The 18,530-nt window shown below is 37.8% G+C and overlaps 1 protein-coding gene across 1 annotated transcript in view; it reads left to right on the top strand.

The window, feature by feature from the left end:
• Positions 1 to 18,530, top strand: part of LOC117975691 (uncharacterized) — a 115,062-nt gene that overhangs the window by 21,161 nt on the left and 75,371 nt on the right. The window contains exon 3 of the mRNA XM_063595885.1: positions 4,082 to 4,216. Within this exon, the coding sequence (XP_063451955.1) occupies positions 4,082 to 4,216 (135 nt within the window). The remainder of the gene's footprint in view (positions 1 to 4,081; positions 4,217 to 18,530) is intronic.

Here is an 18,530-nt window from a genome sequence, read left to right as displayed (position 1 = left end):
TAGCGAGACCTCATCTCTACAAAAATAAAGAAAAAAAAGTTGGCCAGCCATGGTGGCACACCCTACGGTCTCAGCTACATCGGAGACTGCAGCTGGAGGATGGCTTGAGCCCAGGAGTTTGAGGTTGCAGTGAGCTATGATTGTGTCACTGTACTCCAGCCTGGGTGACAGAGGAGACTGCATCTCAAAAAAAAAAAAGTGTATATATATATATATATATATATATATATATACACACACACACACATATGTATCTGTATATTGTGTGTGTGTATATATATATATATATATAATACTAGCTTAGCTGGGGAAAACTTTGATATGTGTTTACACTTCCTCATGTTTTGAATGTTCTCTGGAGGTTCATTACACAAACTACTTTGTTGAGATATAGGACAACTCTACTACCTGAAGAATAAATGTCAAAGACAACTTTCAGTCTATGCTAGGCTCTGATATTCAGCCAATTTCATTTATATTTGGGACCAAAAACTAGTGTTACATTACTTATGGCTTTTGGATATTAATGGTCGGTTAACGGATTCTTAATAGTATTCCAAGTGTTTTAAAATATGGATATTTCTTTATAAATGTGCCTTCCTCTAGAAAATTAAACATGATGATCTTAGTTTTCAAATCATCTGAGTAAGATTCTTCTTTGCAAATCAGGAAATTTAAAAATGGCATGCTATAATTTTAAATATTATATAAAATTAAAATTTGTATAATTATTTCAGAAATGTCCTAGAATTTTTTAAACAAAGGGGTTACCTATCTGTATTTTAATTTTTTTCTTTTATTCTGAACAGAACAGGATGAATAAAGGAATCAACTCTTTATTTCTCCTGGCTTGGACAGTCCACCACCTGATTCTTTGCTATATTTGCATCCATATAAATATCTTAACTCAGAAATTTTTTCCTAAGTTCTCTTTATATGAAATTTGGGCAAAGATTAGGAGGAGAACTTTATTATTGGTTTTCTATAATTCATAATTGATTTCCTTTCATTGCTCAATTGTATATAGTAGAAACTATTCAGTAATGTTTATTACATTAGTAAAGTTGACTGTAGTAGACTATTACCTATTCATAGCAACCTTACAGAATGACTATAAGGATGGCATTTTTAAATTTTTTGTGTGGGGGAAGGGGTCTGGGAAAGGAACAAAGGAAGAGGTATTGTTTGAGTAATATATGAACTACAAAAAGTAAGTAATGGATAAAGACCCATAAAAAAAATGTTTGAAAAATCAGGGATTACATTCCAAGAAGAATGAAGTTTGATGGAAAATTCTTGTTCACTTATTTTGCAATACAAAGATATTAAATTAAACCCTTAAAACTATGTATTTAAAATAATATAGAAGTGGCTAAAATATAAAAGAAAAATTCTAAGGAATAAAACTTAATAAATAATATTTTTCTAGCTGTGTCGCTTTCTTGTCAAAGAACAAAACAGTTCTCTTCTTTTGACCACTGGGGCTCCCCATTTGTAATGGTTCTAAAAACAACACTTCAAACCACTGTCATTATTTAAAATTCACGTCACATGATCCTCAGGACAGCTCAGAGACACAGGAAGTATTGTCTTCCTGTTCTCTATCTTTACATTTTCATTATTCTTTAATCAATTTACCTGTCACGTACTAACATAATAATAGTTAATATTAACTCCTCACTTAGTATGTGCCACACACTTTTTAAAGTGCTTTACCCTTATAAACTCCTTACAGTCCAGAGAGTACAAAGCATTACCACTTCTAGTTTTACAGAGGAGGGAACTTAGGTACAGAGAGAAAAAGTAAGTAGTCTGTAGTCTGTAGCTTGTTAAGTGTCAGAGCCTGGCTTTGAACCCAGAGCTCTAGCTCCACAGCTGGCATTCCTAACTACTCTTTTGCTCTCTTGGTATGGTGGCTACAAAAGTCAACTAAAACTTAGGGTCCTAGGGAAGAAGCACGCAGAGAAAGCCATGGAAATAAGCAATTCGGTCTTCATTTAACAAATATGTATTGAGTGTTCACCCTGTTTCAGTTGCTGTGCTAAGTGCTTAGCTACATATTACAAATATAACTTATTTGTAAGGATTCATAGCTTCCATATTTATTTTATGAAACTAATATCTTCTTGATAGAAAAATTAACACAGGGCATAAATGAATATGGCTGCAAAAATACCAAAGAAAACACCAGCTAACAAAATTCAATAGAATTGAAAGGAATTGCATGTCACAGCCAAGCACAGTTGCTCTCACAAGCATAAGGATGGTTTAATAATTGTGACAATTATTGCCGGCCACAGTGGCTCACGCCTGTAAAAAAAAAAAAAGTACACAGCAGTAACTATCAGAAAATATTAGCTACTATAATCATCACCATGTTCTTGTCATCATAAGCAACATCATAAGCAAGAGAAATATAATTTTTAAGCAGCACATTTAAAAATTCTCATCAGACTTGGCATACTCCTGTGTACTCACATTCTGGCAGATGCCAAATCTGCCAGGCACAAGGAAGTGTTGAATAAATGTCAAAAAGTATTGTTTTACAGGCGAATTAAGATTTGAGGAACTTAGGTCCACTGTTAGGTAGCTAGTATTTGGCAGTGCTAGATTCATGTACAAGTAGGTTTATTCTACATTCCGCCTCCCACCAAAAACAACCTCTGATAATCTATGAGTAAAATTAGTTAAATAAAAGATTTACATCTCCAGCCTTTCCTGCTTCCGCAGATCTGATACTTTCTCCAGACGGAATATGCCAAGACAGAACATTGCAGTAGAGGCTTCTAGATAACTTGGACATAGAGAGATGTGGAAGACTTCCAAGCAATGGGAGGAATTAGTAAAGACAAATTTATTACTTCAATTTGATAAAAATTCATCCAACTTTCTTGAAAAGAACTTTTATTGTATTTAGAAATTTTAGGATTCTCTTTTTACTAATATATTAATATTTTTAAATAATTTTATTTGCATAGTTAACCTTCAGAAATATAATCTTACAAATTGTTCTCCACTATTACGACATATGGTCTGAAATCATAAGGCTTAAAAGACCATTGTGGCTCTATATGAACATCATTTTATTATTTCAATTTTTCAATATTATTTCAATTTTAAAACCACATTTGGAGGCAGGCAGGGTGACTCACTCCTATAATTTCAGTGCTTTGGGAGGCCAAAGCAGGAGGATCACTTGAGGCCAGGAGTTCAAGACCAGCCTGGTCAACGTAGCGAGACCCTGTCTCTACAAAAACTAAAAAAATGTAGCCAGGTATAATGGCAAGTGCCTTTAATACCAGCTACTGGGGAGGCTGAAGCAGGAGGATTGCTTTAGCCTGGAAGTTTAAGGCTTCAGTGAGCTATGATCATGCCACTGCACTCCAGCCTAGGTGACAGAGCGAGACCCTGTCTCTAAGAAAATAATCATGAAATAAAACTAAACTAAAATAAAACACCTTTGGTGATCAAAGAATACAAAATTTTGGTTAGGCAGGAGGAATAAATTCAGGAGATGTACTGCACAACATGGTGACTACAATCAATACTAATATACTGCATACTTGAAAATTGCCGAGAGTAGATTTTAAGTGGTCTCACCGCACACACAAAAATAAGTATTTGAGGTCATGCATATGTTAATTAGCTTGATTTAACCATTTTAAAATGTATACATGTTTTAAAACATCATATCGTACACCATAAATATATACAATTTTAATTTGTCAATTAAAAAATAAATGATTATAATAAATATATAAAATACCTCTGGTTTTGTTTTTAAAGTTTTAGAAAATGCCAATATAGTTCTATAATTTATCTTGAGAGTTTACAATCACTTTTAGTTTATAAACTTACATTATCAAGCCCTTAGGCTTTACTGGGGCTGATCTCACTAACCAAAAATGTCTTTGGAAAAATTATTAATATTTAAGAATATTCTTACATTTTATGTCAATTTTCAAAATGATTGTAGTTTAAAAAAATTTTTATTGATGTAACAGTCTTTAATTAACTTGAACTATTGCCTAAGGATAGTCCTTTATATATGAAAAAACCTCTTAAAAAATTTTTTTTACAGGATTCTATAAACCTGGAGAGTAATCCTAAGAAAAATCATCAGAAGAAAGGAATTTGTAGAACTAAAACTGCAAACATCCAGAATCTTGATGGTGTGCCAAGCCAAATGTCAACTGGAACTCAACCAAAAACTAAAGTAAGTTTTAGTTTTCTTACATATGCCCCTGGTGTGAGTGTCCTGCCCTGTTCATACGGTGTAATTCACCAAAGTAAAAACAGCACTGTGTTCACAAATTATCTATTTTTCTTGTTTGTTTTTTCAAACTTAACATTAGCATGAACTAGTGTTTCATTACAACATGAGAAAATTTGTAATGAGAACATATATAGTTGTTAATATTTATAAAATTAGAAAAAAATGCTCTTGCTGAAGGTAAAACGGTTAGTCCATTGTAACCATGGCAGTGGATTGTACATACTTCAATTCATCTCTTCATTTTTAGTAAAAATTTATGCTGCAAATGCAAATCTCCTTGAACTATGTTTAAAAGTCTCCCTGTCGGGTTAGTCTGTCTCCCACTGTTCGGAGATCCAGAAAAGAGGCATAAGAGTGGGAATCACATCTAGAAAACATCAGCTACTAATATTCAATCCACTTTGTTTCGAAAATTGCCTTTGTTCTACCAAGCTCAAAATAATATACAGAGTTTTGTTGTTGTTGTTGCATTTTGGGGTATATTTTTAATGAGGAAAAAATTGACCAACCTTTTCTATAGACGTTTTACAACTTTTCATTATATTTATAACTTTTTTGAATCTTTTAAATTTTTTTCACTTTTTGAAAATTGAATCTGAAAGTAGGCCTTCATAAGTCCTGACCAGTGTTAGATATAGAAGGATTTTAAGTAATAATTTGCAAGATTGTATACAGTTGCTTATAGTTCTTGATTTTATGATGCCTTGTCTGCTTTACAATGTAAAAAGGCAATAATAATTTTACAAATAAATATGAAAGGCAAACATCATGTGTCCTTCTGATAGTAAACAAGAGAAACTTTAAAAATTACCTAGAAAGGGATAATTTAAGAAATTACTCAGCAAGATATGGGCAGGGTTAAGGTAAATCAACAATTCTAAAGTGTTAGTGGCTCAGCAAGATCTTTGACCTTCACAGAGAAATACAGCCACAACCAAACTTCTGCCTGACAAAGAAGAGGCTCAGGGAATAAACACCCAATTTCTTCCTCCCCCCATCTTCTAACCTCCTCCTGGGACTTCCTGCGGCTGAATCCATGGAGAAGTCAGGAGGAAAGGAGCTCAGTTGATCCATTCTTTAGAAACTGTGCCCCACAGAACAAGGTGGAAAAAAGCAGAGAGTAGTTTCAGATAGTCAAATGGAAAATATTCAGCACACGTGATAATAAAATAACATTGCTAACTGCCATGACTGAACATGGAATATGTTCCACGCACAATGCTAAGCTCTCACACACATTGCCTATTTCATCCTTACAACAGCCCAGCAAGGCATTACTACCTTAATTTTCTAGAGAAAAAACCTGACCTTCACAACATGGCAAAGTTACCAGGGTAGCTATTCATGTTATGCTGAATTTACAAATGAGAAGACCAAGGCCTAGCAAAGGTAGGTGACTTGCCCAAGGGGGCAAAACCAGTACTCAAGTCTGGGTCTCCATGCTGTCTGTCACTACCAATACACAAGAGAGCTTTTGTAATGCCTTTATAAAAAGGTAATGCATATTACCAAGGGAAATAAGGCAATCTGAAAAGGCTACATACTGTATGACTTCAACTGTTAATACATGAAAAAGGCAAAATTAAGAAGGCAGTAAAAAATCCGTGAGTGCTGGAGTTAGGTGGAAGGAAGGATAAATAGGCAGAACATGGAAGATTTTTGGGGGAATGAAACTACTGTGTATGATACTATAATGGTGAATACATGTCATTCTACATTTGTCAAAATGAATATACAATAGAATATACAACACCAACAGTGTACCCTGCTGTACACTATGGGCTTTGTGTAATAATGATGTGTCAGTGGAGGTTCATTATTTGTAAGATGTACCACTCCAGGGTACAGTGGGCCATGTTGATGACGGGGGTGCTGTGCATGTGTGGAGCAGGTGCCATATGGGAAATGTCCGTACCTTTCTCTTAATTTTGCTGTGAACCTAAAACTGCTCTAAAAAGTGAAGTTTATTTTGTAAAAACATTGCTTTCAATTAAAAAAAGAAAAATATAGCACATCTTAATTATATTTACTGTGATCCACATTTTGTTTCTTTTTCGTAAAGAATGCCTGATAAATAGTATTAAACTTCTACACAAGACTTCCTACTTGGAACATTCCTCAGTCCGAGAAGAAAGTATTTATTAGATATTTATTGATTTTCTTAAAAATTAACAATGAAAGTTAAAAAGGAAAAAGCCATTATCTTTAGTTTAATGCTATAATTCATTGTCTATTGCCTCTTAAGGGAATGTAGTTTATTAAAGAGGCATTTGGGACTTGCCTTAGCTGCTTTCCTAATAGCATTTTTTTTCATCCTGTTTCTTTGTTTTTATAGTAAGCTCTTAATTATCCTTGGGTAGATAATTTCTTTCCAAATTAGCTCATTCATGATAGGGACAGAATAACTTTATAAATTATTGTGTAAAAACATCGGAAATATTTAATTTTCCGGTCCATTCACAAAATCATAATCTGTCAATTCTTAGTGGCACAGAGTGGAGAGGAGAAATATATATCCTCAGGTGTTAATACTGACATCCACTTATCCTCTGAACATCTTTTTCTATTATCTGCTTTCACTACCACTATCTATCACAGGCATTCCTTCCAAGATGGTAACATGTAAACAGGCAGCATGCAAGCTGGGGCCCATGTGGCAGAGGAACCCATTTGATGCTGTTCTAGCTGTGAATCTTTAGGAAGATGGACAATAGATTCTGTTTACCTTGCTGTTTTCCTATTCTAGAGAACAATTTCTAAAGAGTCAACTCACTTCTAATTCTTTCAACTATCATGAACTCAGAAGCTCCCACAGAGAAAAATTGCCATTGGCTGAATTTCTGTCAAGATAGAAAACAAATTCTTCAATCTAGTGTACCTTCATTCATCTGACATTATTTTCTTAGTTTCACAGGCTAGCCTGCGTAACCCTATTTCAGCCATAAATTACCTGATGTGTAAAATTCACTGCCCTGTAGAACATGTCTGAGGAACATGTGTTCATTTGTGAATCTAGGCCTGACTGCCAAACAAGTGACTCTCAGTTCCTGACAAATACTGAGGGCATGGGCTCTCCCAGCTCGAGTCATTCCCATGGGGCTAGGACTGTGCGTTGGTTGGAGATGAGACAGGTAGGTGATGGGTCCTGAGTAATGCTTATCTATCCTTTCAAGGCCACCTGTGCTCAGTGAACTTCCTAGACTCTAATTGGGGAAGCTAAGTAAGAATGAAGGAATATCCGGAGGCTTTGTAAGAGTTGAGACCTAGTGTGGGGGATAGAGATTTGACAGATGAGCCTGTACTTTAGCTGGAAAAGCCTGTACTTTAGCTATGGAAATATGGCAGAAGAGAAGCCCCAGGTGGTGGGGGCATGGGGGATCTCCTGCCTCATGCTACTTCTTCCTCGCCATTATTTCCTGCATGACAATCACAGGGATCCCTGCTTGGGATGCACAGTGGGGAAGTTCCAAGGATTTTTGGAAGAACAAAGGGATCAGAAGTGTATGTGAAGCAAATCCTCACGACAGCAGCTGTGGGGAAGGCAGAATGACTTTGACCACCAGGCTGAGGTAGCACTACCCGAGGGGCAAGCTGAATGTACACAGTGGTCCAGCAGATGAAGTTAGACTGGCCGCTGTTGTTTAAAAAGAAAAGTAACGTCTTGGAGTATAAAACACAGTACTTTATACTGTGTTTATGATTAAATTAGGATGAACTATTCTAGGCTATTTAGGTCCTTATGTCTTCTGCAGCTTTGGGAACTATTTGCCAGGACTAATACCTACTAAGCCATGTCTGTGTAAAACAGCATCTGTCTCAGGAACACAGTCCAGTTGTGTGGGTGAAAATATGCAGTCACAACCGCATGTGGCCACTGCATTCTTTAGGCCTTGACTAGATATATCCACCCATGAAATCACCCCAGCTACCAGACAGACATTTTCTCCTCTGAATTATTAAAGAAGTACTTTTAAACATGGCATTTCTGAAAAATTCAAGGCTTTCGTTCTGGTTTGTTTTATAGCCTTTACTGATCACATATTTCCTCTGTCTTGAATGGATAGCAGCATCGACTGTTGCAATAAATTCTCCACTCTGCAGACCTGGGCAGCCCACACCTGTGCCAGAAATTATGCACCAGATGGCAAATGAAAATGACTGGATATCTATGAGAAGAGGATATTTAGAGAAAATACACATTTACAAGTAAAGCAAGGTATACATTCATTTTGCAGTGCTCTTAAAAACACATTTGAACAAGTCGGCCTGCAAATATTTATGGAGTGCCTTCTCTGTGTAGACCTTTAAGAATTGCTATTTTTGTGTTGAGTTGGCTCTATGCAGGACTTGGAAATATTACGAATACCTCATCTCTTACAAAAAGATGGGAGAAATAATGATTTCCTAATGTTTCAAGGTCTCTCCACTGTTGATTTTCTGTGTTATGAAGTTGGAACAGAGATTAAGGGATTAACCATCAACGATGCTTTCTGTGGCTTTTTAAGTTGGTCATTGCTAAAAAAATTTTGTAATGGCACTTGCTAAAGCACTTCAAGATAGGTATAGGAATCACAGTAATGAGATTTTGCAGTGGGGAAGAGATGGGGTTCAACTCTAAATGCAGCATGGGCAAGTTGGAATTTATAGCCAAGGAGGAGGGTGGAGGCCAGTGGATAAAAAAAATTCCCAGCTGGGCACAGTGGCTCACACCTGTAATCTCAGCACTTTGGGAGGCCGAGGTGGGTGGATCACTTGAGGTCAGGAGTTCAAGACCAGCCTGACCAACATGGTGATGGGGTTCCATCTTAAAAAAAATGAAAAGGAAAGAAAAAAGAAGGAAGGAAGGAAGGAGAGAGAGAGAGAAAGAAAGAAAGAAAGAAAGAAAGAAAGAAAGAAAGAAAGAAAGAAAGAAAGAAAGAGAAAGAAGAAAGAAAGAAAGAAAGAAAGAAAGAAAGAAAGAAAGAAAGAAAGAAAGAAAGAAAGAAAGGGAGAAAGAAAGAAAGAAATTACCAAGAGGAAATATCATCAACAGGAGTGGGAGTCTGCCTAAACCCACCTGAGAGGATTCTTGCTGAAGACAGGCCAGGGTAATCAGACATCATCACCTGGGGGCTGGTGATGCATAATGAACCTGATCAGATATTGAGGGGCATCAGGTATGCAGGCTTGTTAAGCTGACTTAGCAGGGTTCTTGCTAAAGTGCTCAGATGGGCCTAGGAGGTTTAGATGTTTGGTCAAGCAGAGAATCTTTGTCATCATGTGCCTTGACCTTATATGACTCATGGAAGACAGGACCCATTGGAATAGCCTAGCTCATGGGCAGGAGGCTCTGACCAGGTGGTAGAAATAGATTTGGTTCATACACAAATAGCAGGGTCCTACAGACTTTAAATATCCAGAAAAGTCTCCATCAAGGTATGCAAAGTGCAGAAGTGACTGTGAATTCTGGCCATAAATATCAGCGTCTTGAAGTTCAGGTTCTTTAGTGATTACACAGCTGTTCCTGGAGAGTGAGTGTGACAGGTGAGTTAGCAAACTGTGCCACTTGCCTCTACTCAGCACTATCATCCTCCCCACCCTCCCCAAACAGCTGTCACCTCTTGGGAAATTTCCTTCTCTACAATTAAGACCGCAGGACCATAAATTGGTGCCCCACCTCCCCTCCCACATTTGCATAACAAAAATGAGGTCTCCTGAATCTTTTTAGTTTTCAAATCATTTTGCTGGAGAAAACTTGAGAGGCAGTTTGGCATAGCTTTTTGAGCTGCACGAATGTTATCTTGGTGGATTTCAGGAGTAGCCACAGGTAGGCGGCTTTCTAACCCTTCATATTGAAATTAGATTGCTGTCCTTACTGTTGAGGAATACAAGCAGTGAGTCCAAAGTAGAAGGGCAATTCGATGGATAAATTTATACTTTAACACTCTCAGAAGTATCTTCATTTTTAACAGATCCTGTCTTGCCCAAGTAAATCTGGGATGGGGAGTAATTTTGGCAGTGTAACAGTAAAATGAAAGCAAACCAAGTAATGCACAAGAAACTGTTTCAGAAATGGGCACAACACAGGCTGACTAGCCCTGTCTAGAAGTCTGTGCTCCTGGAAGTTGTTTCTGCTTTTTCAGAGCCTTTTCCTGCCCCCAACTTCTAGTCTCACTGATTCCCTAAAAGCTTCAAGATTGTTGTTGTTGTTGTTTGTTTTTGCCGTTGTTTTTAAATAATGAGTCCCAGAAGCAGATGTAGAGGAGGAGAAAGAGTGTGGCAGGGAGCAGCCAGTAGGTAGACAGGACACAGAGACAGGGCAGGCGGTTCTCAGTACAGTCTGGTTATTGTGAGGCAGGTTTGTATACATCATGGATTGACAATGGTTTGTTATAAACATGTCTCTGTATGGATTTATTTGTCTTAAAAATATCAGAAGTGTAAAAAGAATGGCAAATCACAATTGCAAGAGTATGTCCAGCTGTTGATGGCAAACGTTTGGAAAATATCCAGCCCCATTGCTCCCTTGAGCTGGATTGATACTGCCTATGAACTTCCTTCAAGACAAACACAATCAGTTTGGCCATCCCTTTTAATTAACTCCACATTATCAGAGGAACCTTTATGCACTCCCTTGAATATCAGGACTAAATTTGTTTCACTCCATGTAGAACTGTCTTACTGGATGTAATTTTCCAGAAAGTCAATTCTGCCTTCAGGGCCAGTAGGAACATCTGTGAATATTCTGCCCCTGTTCTGCCAACTTTGGTTTAAGTCTTCAGACATCATTTTAGGTATAAGGAAAACCATTTCTTAAAATTTCTAATGGAATAACTTCAGGACCAGCATACTTGCTATATGAGTAGCATCAAATTCTTACATCTATCCTCCAACAAATGAGGGCCAAGGAACTCTTCTTTGGTTGAGGTAGAGGTAGGCAAAACGAATTGGGTTTTAGCTGTTCAGCGGTGATGTTAATGCCCATGGGACAAAAAAAGAGGGCAGGATGAGCTTGAATAGGGTGGGGGGAACATTCTGATAAAGACCTATGATGCAAAGTTGAAAGCTCAGCATTGCCCATCAAACTGAGCCCCATAGGTAATCTAAAATATTTTAGCAGCCACTTCAAAAAAAGTAAAAGGAACAGGTATAATTAATTTTAATAGTATATTTTATTGAAACCAATATATCCTAAATCTTATCATTTTTGACATGTGATCAACACACAAAAATTACTGACATATTACTTTTTTTTCTTCTCCCTACTTTTTTTTTTTTCTGAGACAAGGTCTTGCTCTGTTGCCCATGCTGGAGTACAGTATTGCAATCATAGCTCACTACAACCTCGAACTGCTGGGCTCAAGTGATCCTTGCTCCTCATCCTTCCAAAGTGCTGGGATTACAGGCATGAGGCACCATGCCTGGCCTGATATGTAACTTTCTTTGAGGGGTTCTAAGTCCTCAAAATCTGGTTTGTATTTTACACTTATGGCACATCTCAATTTGGACTAGCCACATCCCAAGAGCTCAGGAGGCATTTGTGGGCCACCGACAGAGAAGCTCTAGGTGGTAACCCAATAGGAAGGACTTTATGATGACCAAAGCCATTTGTTATTGTTTAACCAATAAAAAGATAATCTTATAGAATCTAAGTCAGAGAGCATTAAAAAGAATAATGAGAAAAAATTAAGCAAATTAACTTTGGATATGGATTCCCAAGAAATAGCCTGGCAAAGGAAGATTTATTTGACCAGTAGAGTTTACTGAATAGGCTTCAGATGCATGTAAGGGGATATGTTTTTTTACTTTGAATTAAAATATGATGATGGAATTCATTCAAGAATGTTCTCGGTGTTCTTAAGGTAAGTAAGAAAAGCTGAAACTGATATGCTTAATTATTGCCCTGGGTTTCAGTAATACTCCAACTATATATGAAATTTCAACTATATATGAAATTATATATAATTCATTATATTATGAATTATAATGAATTATAGATACTGAATATATATTATGACATAAATATATATACATTCATATATATGAATTATATATACATTATATATTATATATAAATTATATATAACACTTCTGAGAGTGTTATATATACAAAGTTAACATATATGTGTGTGTATGTGTGTGTGTATATATATGTGGATATATATATAAAAACTGCTTTGCTAAGAGTGAAAGTCATATGCATACCTGGGTTACTGTCATTGGCTAACGAAAGGCTATATATACTGTGGAGATAAGCTATCAGATAAAATCCATCATCACAGAGCATCGCTAATTGTCAGAAACTTGCTCCCCAGGTGGGCAACAGAGAATTAGTGGAGATGAAGAAGGGCTGTCTTTCTGTCGAAAGCATCTTAGATTTGTTTTGTCAAAACATTTACTACCCATCTCTACAGCCTTCAGCCCATTACTCTCATTATGTATTTAGTGTGAGGACATGTACTGCTCAATAATTAGTTTTATCCCTCACCGTGGACTTTCAGTGGCTTCATAAAAGTGATAAATGGTTCTTCTTGGACACGCAAAATAAAGATTGGCAGGCAATTTAAAGTTAAGATTTCCCAGTAGAACCATCACTACCAACAAGCTGATACACTGACTCTTCTATATTCTGAGAAATGTTAAAATAAGGCCAAGATTGTTATGGTCCCCACTTTCTAGTGCCCCAGAGGCTTTCCTGTCCTTCATTTCTCCTGTGCCAGCTATCTCTGCACTTTCCCTGTTTCATCTCCTTGGAGAACACGGACAAACGTGGATGCTCCTAAAATCCTTCATTTCAAGAGGCTCTAGGTTTTGCTGAGACAATTGTTTATGTGAGAAAAATTACTTTCTTGGGAAATGGCTTAGGAAGACACAAAAACATTTTTACACCAGCAGACAGCTGAATTATTTGGCAGCATATCTTGTAAATCAGTGCTCTCAGAACCTTTTCTAAATAGACTGCTCCGCAATACTCCATGTAATTATAATAATAACTCTTCATTAGAGTAAAGGGTTTTCTCACACATCGGAGCTTTACCACAACCTTGTGAGGACATTTGAAAGATTCCACTTTTTTGATACAGGAACTGAAGCCAGAACATTTGAATAATTTGGCCAAGGTCACACAGCTGATATTTAACACATCCAGCCTCTAGTACTCTGGCCTTTACTCTACATCACCTCCTCTTCTACATCTTTGTAAGTGGTGTTTTCCAGGCCACATAACCTGGAAGCGGTAATTGTAAAACCACACACTTTCCGAGGCTCCCCTCCCATTTATTCAAACTCCATCTACAATTTCTGCCCACCAGTTCTAGAAGCCTTGGGCTCTTTTTCTCCCTAGGAATCTTGGTGGGAGTGGGGTGCCGGGGGAGAGGTCCACATATGTCTAAAACTTGGATTGGTAGACTGCATCATGGCAGGCTCCTTTTTTGTTTGTTATGACTGTTTGGAATCCATGGTATCATCTGTCACTGTCCATATTGTGGTGTAGCTGAAGCCCTCCAAAGATCCTGATGCTGCCCCTGTGTTTTGCTCTGTCACTTGCCTGGTCCAGCCAGAGGCTGTTCTAGCGTGCAGCTGCAAAGGTAACAGCAGAGTAGGAACGTGCCCTTGGTCCCGCCCTACCCTCCAGCCTCCATTGTGGCACCTACTGTTAAACACTGCCCTCAACAGAGTCTTTAAGGAAACTGCTCTTTCCACTTTTACTCACTTTTGACCGCCACCCTCTCTCCCAGACCAGCTCACAGAGGCTGAGCCAGATGCAACTGGTAACTAGATAACTAGGTAACAAGCCCAACAATTTCTCCAGCAGCACCCCATGGCCGTCCTTCCTTTCGATGAGTTATTTCCCTGAGTGTCTTTAGATCCTTCAAGCAAACAGACCCTGCTGGGCCTACCCTGCTCCTCCTTCCCACAAGCCAGACACATTATCTCATTTAGATCATTAAGCTAAGACCTCTACAATTCCTCCCAAACACTGTGTCCATCTTCTCCATTACACTTTGTGAACATCTACTGAACCATAGCCAGATTTTTCTGCCTGAGCGTCAAGGTATTTTCCCAACTGTTTATTTAATCTTATTATCTTCCATGCCCCTCCATCTACTGATGTCAGAGAGAATCATGTGTGTAATGGGTATTTTCCATAAATATCAATGGGTTAACTTAGTTAATTACAAGCTACAGGTGACAGATTAGAGGCTGACTTTCTCAGGCACATTTCTAGATATATTTTATTAGAGGTTAAAATATTTTTCTCTCAATCTACAAAGCTGTTATTTATTATCAGTGTCTTTTTCATCTTGAAAATTATCTTCCTTGTTACGTTACGTGAATAAAGTTGTTAGCGGTGGATTAGTGGGGCCTTCATTAATGGGGGAAACATATTAACAGCATAGCACTGTGTTGCTATTAAACAAACCAGAATGCAAGTTGAACAAAAATCTGCTCAGAAGCTCATAATCTAAGAAAGGTTATAGTAATTTAGATCTATAAAAGCATACACAGAGACTCATAAATACATAATGGCATAGCATGAAAAAAAATCTCAACTTTGTGAGCATGAGTGCAAGTATAATAGTTTTATGTGCTACGGAATTTAAAAATTAGTCATGAGAATTGCATCTTCAGAGAGGATATGGCCAGGTTAAAAACAAGTCAGCACTCACTTCCTTTTTGGGAAAACTTCAAGAGGGAAATAAGATTTCCAACACCTTTATACTATGAGGAGGAAGAAGTTGAGGTTCATGGAAGTCAATGAATCACGTATGTCTCTCCTCCCAGATTTGAAATCAATTGAGAAATATGTATAGCTATCAGGAAGAGAGAAAATAAACCCTTTATTGCTGATAAAGCTAAATTGGAGACCATGCCTCAGACCCCAAGTGTCTTCTTATTTTCTTCTACTCTTATCCCAAATAGAACTCAGTGATCCCAGGTGAGTCAGCCTGTGTGGAAGAGAGAGGGGCTGAGCAAGGATCATCAAACAGTTCTCAAAGGAGAAAGACAAGGAGAATAAACCTCATATGCCTGGTGACCCTTTACCCTATCTCACTCATCAGATAAGTCAACAGTCAGCACATTTTCTGTAAAGGGCCAGATAGTAAATATTTTAGGCTTTGAGGCCATGTGGTTTTGGTTCCAACCACTCAACTCTGCTGTTGTTGCATGAGAGCAGCTGTAGACAATATATAAACAAGTGAATGTGACTGTTGTTATTATTTTACTAGGGTTGCCATAACAAAGTACCACGCATTGGGTGGCTTAACCAGTAGAAATTTATTGTCTTACAGTTCTGGAACTAGAAGCCTGAGATCAAGATATGCACAGGGTTGGTTTCTTCTGAGGACTGGGAGGGAGAATCTGTTCCAGGACTCTCTGGTATCTTCTAGTGGTTTGCTGGCAATCTGAGCTTTCAAGAACCTGGGATGAAGCTATGGTTTGGGTGAAAAAACGGCCGAGTGCAGTGGCTCATGCCTGTAATCCCAGTACTTTGAGAGTCCGAGGCAGGTGGATCACCTGAGGTCAGGAGTTCAAAACCAGCCTGCCCAACATGGCGAAACCCCATCTCTACTAAAAATTCAAAAAATTAGCCAGGCGTGATGGCGGGCACCTATAAACCCAACTACTCGGGAGGCTGAGGCAGGAGAATCACTTGAACTCTAGAGGTGGAGGTTGCAGTGAGCCGCAATCACGCCACTGCACTCCAGCCTGAGCGACAAGAGCAAAATTTCGCCTCAAAAAAAAGAAAAAAAAAAGAGTGAAAAAGCATAGTAAATTTAAAAAGCACCTGTCTTTGCTCTAAGGACTCTAACACTTCTCTAAGACTCTTAATTTTGAAAGCTTTTAGTTATGCATTTTAACAGTATTTATTACTCCTCATCTTGTAAGAAAAGCAAGACTGATTTGCATTGTAAAATTTTGCTCACATATAATAGGATTTTTAGTGCATGTAGATATCACTTTAATCAGCAGTCCTCTTTTGGCACTTAATTTCCTAAGATTGATCTTAGTCTTTAGTTTCCAGTGGCTTGCTGTGTAACCTTTATTTACAAGATTTTGTGAGTCAACTGTTAATTGGGAAGAGTGGTCTTAAGGGACATGCCACCTGCCACACTTTCTTCTGGAATACATTCTCCAAAATCTGCTCAAATACCAAGCCACATTACTAAAAACAGCCTGTGTCTCCTTCCTTATTTCAAAGTCTCCATCCAAATTGTCTTCATGGATTTACAATTAAACAAGTGCCTCTGAGCTTTAATTAATGGCCAATCTTTTTTTCTGTAAGAGCTGTGAAAAGAGCATTTCTGCATCTTTTATGAAGCTTCTGTTAAAGACTCAATTTTATTACATGGGGCTAGTGTATAAAGAGCTAGGTAATTAGTTATTTTTAAACTTTAGTGATAGAAGCAAGTAATCTCTCCTAATGAAGTATTTCCTTCAATTAAGATAACCATGGTACGGAACTTTTTGATATCCATTTTGCTTTGCCTTTTCAGAAGCTCAGAGACCAGTTTTGTACTTGACTCTAGTGGGGAGACTCAGCCTAGGATTTGCAATACAACTTCCTCTTCCTTCATTTTATTATTTGGATCTTTTAGTTTTTAATTTGCTTTAGTGGTTTCATTACATAGTACCTTTTATTGCAAAGAGACACAAAAAATTTTTAAACGTAAGTAGGATACAAATAATAAATAGTAAATGGTTGGCTCTCATCATCACTTTGTCCAGGGGAATCACCCTCTAATACAGATCTTTGTGACCTTAGCTACCTTTTAATGCCATCTCAGTTTACAGTGATTTTTTGTTTTCCCTACAGATTTTTAAATCAACAATTCCTGTACTGAAATGTTATGTTTGTTAAACAAATAAATATATCTTGGACTGCAGAAATACAGCAACTTTTTTTTTTTTGAGATGGAGTCTTGCTGTGTTGTCCAGGCTGGAGTACAGTGGTGTGATCTTGGCTCACTGCAACTTCCACCCCCCAGGTTCAAGCAATTCTCCTGCCTCAGCCTCCCGAGTAGCCGGGATTACAGGCACACTCCACCATACCTGGCTAATTTTTTGTATTTTGAGTAGAGAAGGAGTTTTGCCATGTTGGCCAGGCTAGCCTCCAACTCTTGGCTAGTCAAGTCATCCACCCACCTCAGCCTCCCAAAGTGCTGGGATTATAGGCATGAGCCACTGCATCTGGCCAACATCAGCTTTTAAACAGAAAAAAAAAATTTTAGGTGTCAGCTCAATTATTTCTCTTTGAAAGAATTTAAATGAAATAGAAATTATTTTAATTAGCTGTTAGGATTATTTGGCTTGTGAACTCAATTTCAATTATTTGGCTTGTGAACTCAGTACACAAAAATGTATTTATTGACTCAAATAATTTGGAAAACCAGGGCTTATCAGTCCAGCTTTAGATATGACTTGATTTAGAAGTTCAAAATAATTTTCTCTGCTTACTAAACTTGATGTTGGCTGCATTATTGGGCAGGCTCTCCCCACAATGTGGCAAAAATGACCAGCAGCAGTTCCTAGTTTATGTTGTACTGGCAGCTGGAATTTCTAGTAAAAATAAAAATAAAAAGTCAATTTTTCAATAGCTCCAACAGAAGACCCAGGGAGAGCTTTTATTGTCCTGGCTTTGGTCATGTGATCATCCCTGGATGTAATCACCATGAATGAAGAAATCCAGTACTTTATTGGCCAGGTTTCCATGATAGCAGCCCTAGAGCCAGGAGTTCTAGGCCCCACCTAAAGAACTTGGACTCAGAATGGGAAAAAGCTCCTAAAGAGCTGAACAAAGCACAGGTTAACTATGTCTCTCATTATGTTTCCATCCCTTGGCTGCCCAGTATCCATATGAGCCTTCTTTCCATTTATAAAATTCTCAAAGTGGCCCTTGCAAATATACCTCTACCAGAAAAATTTCCCTACCTTCACTCTAAAGGGAGACTATGCTTAGGCTCATCCAGTTACTGCTTTCAACTTCAATTCCAGAATCTCTAAGTTATGACATTTTTTTGGTTGGGTCTAAATGTAGCTCATCGTGGCTTGGCAACCTCTGGCTAAAAGATAAATTTAGCACTGCCACTTCACAGTGGTAGAGAGAAAATGCCATCACTGCAATAAAACTTCCATTTGGAAAAGGAGAGAAGGGCAACCACTGAAGATTGATCTCAAGTCCATCACAATGATCTCATGCTGCTGGGCAAAGAGAGCAAGGACTCTCTGACCTGGCAGTGGAGGGAGTTCTTTGTTCAGGAATCTGGCTGGC

Source organism: Pan paniscus, chromosome 14 (assembly GCF_029289425.2).
Source record: "Pan paniscus chromosome 14, NHGRI_mPanPan1-v2.0_pri, whole genome shotgun sequence".
In the NCBI taxonomy this organism is placed as follows: domain Eukaryota; kingdom Metazoa; phylum Chordata; class Mammalia; order Primates; family Hominidae; genus Pan; species Pan paniscus.
The sequence above is the reverse complement of the archived record's forward strand: the minus strand, read 5'-3'. Positions and strand labels throughout refer to the sequence as shown.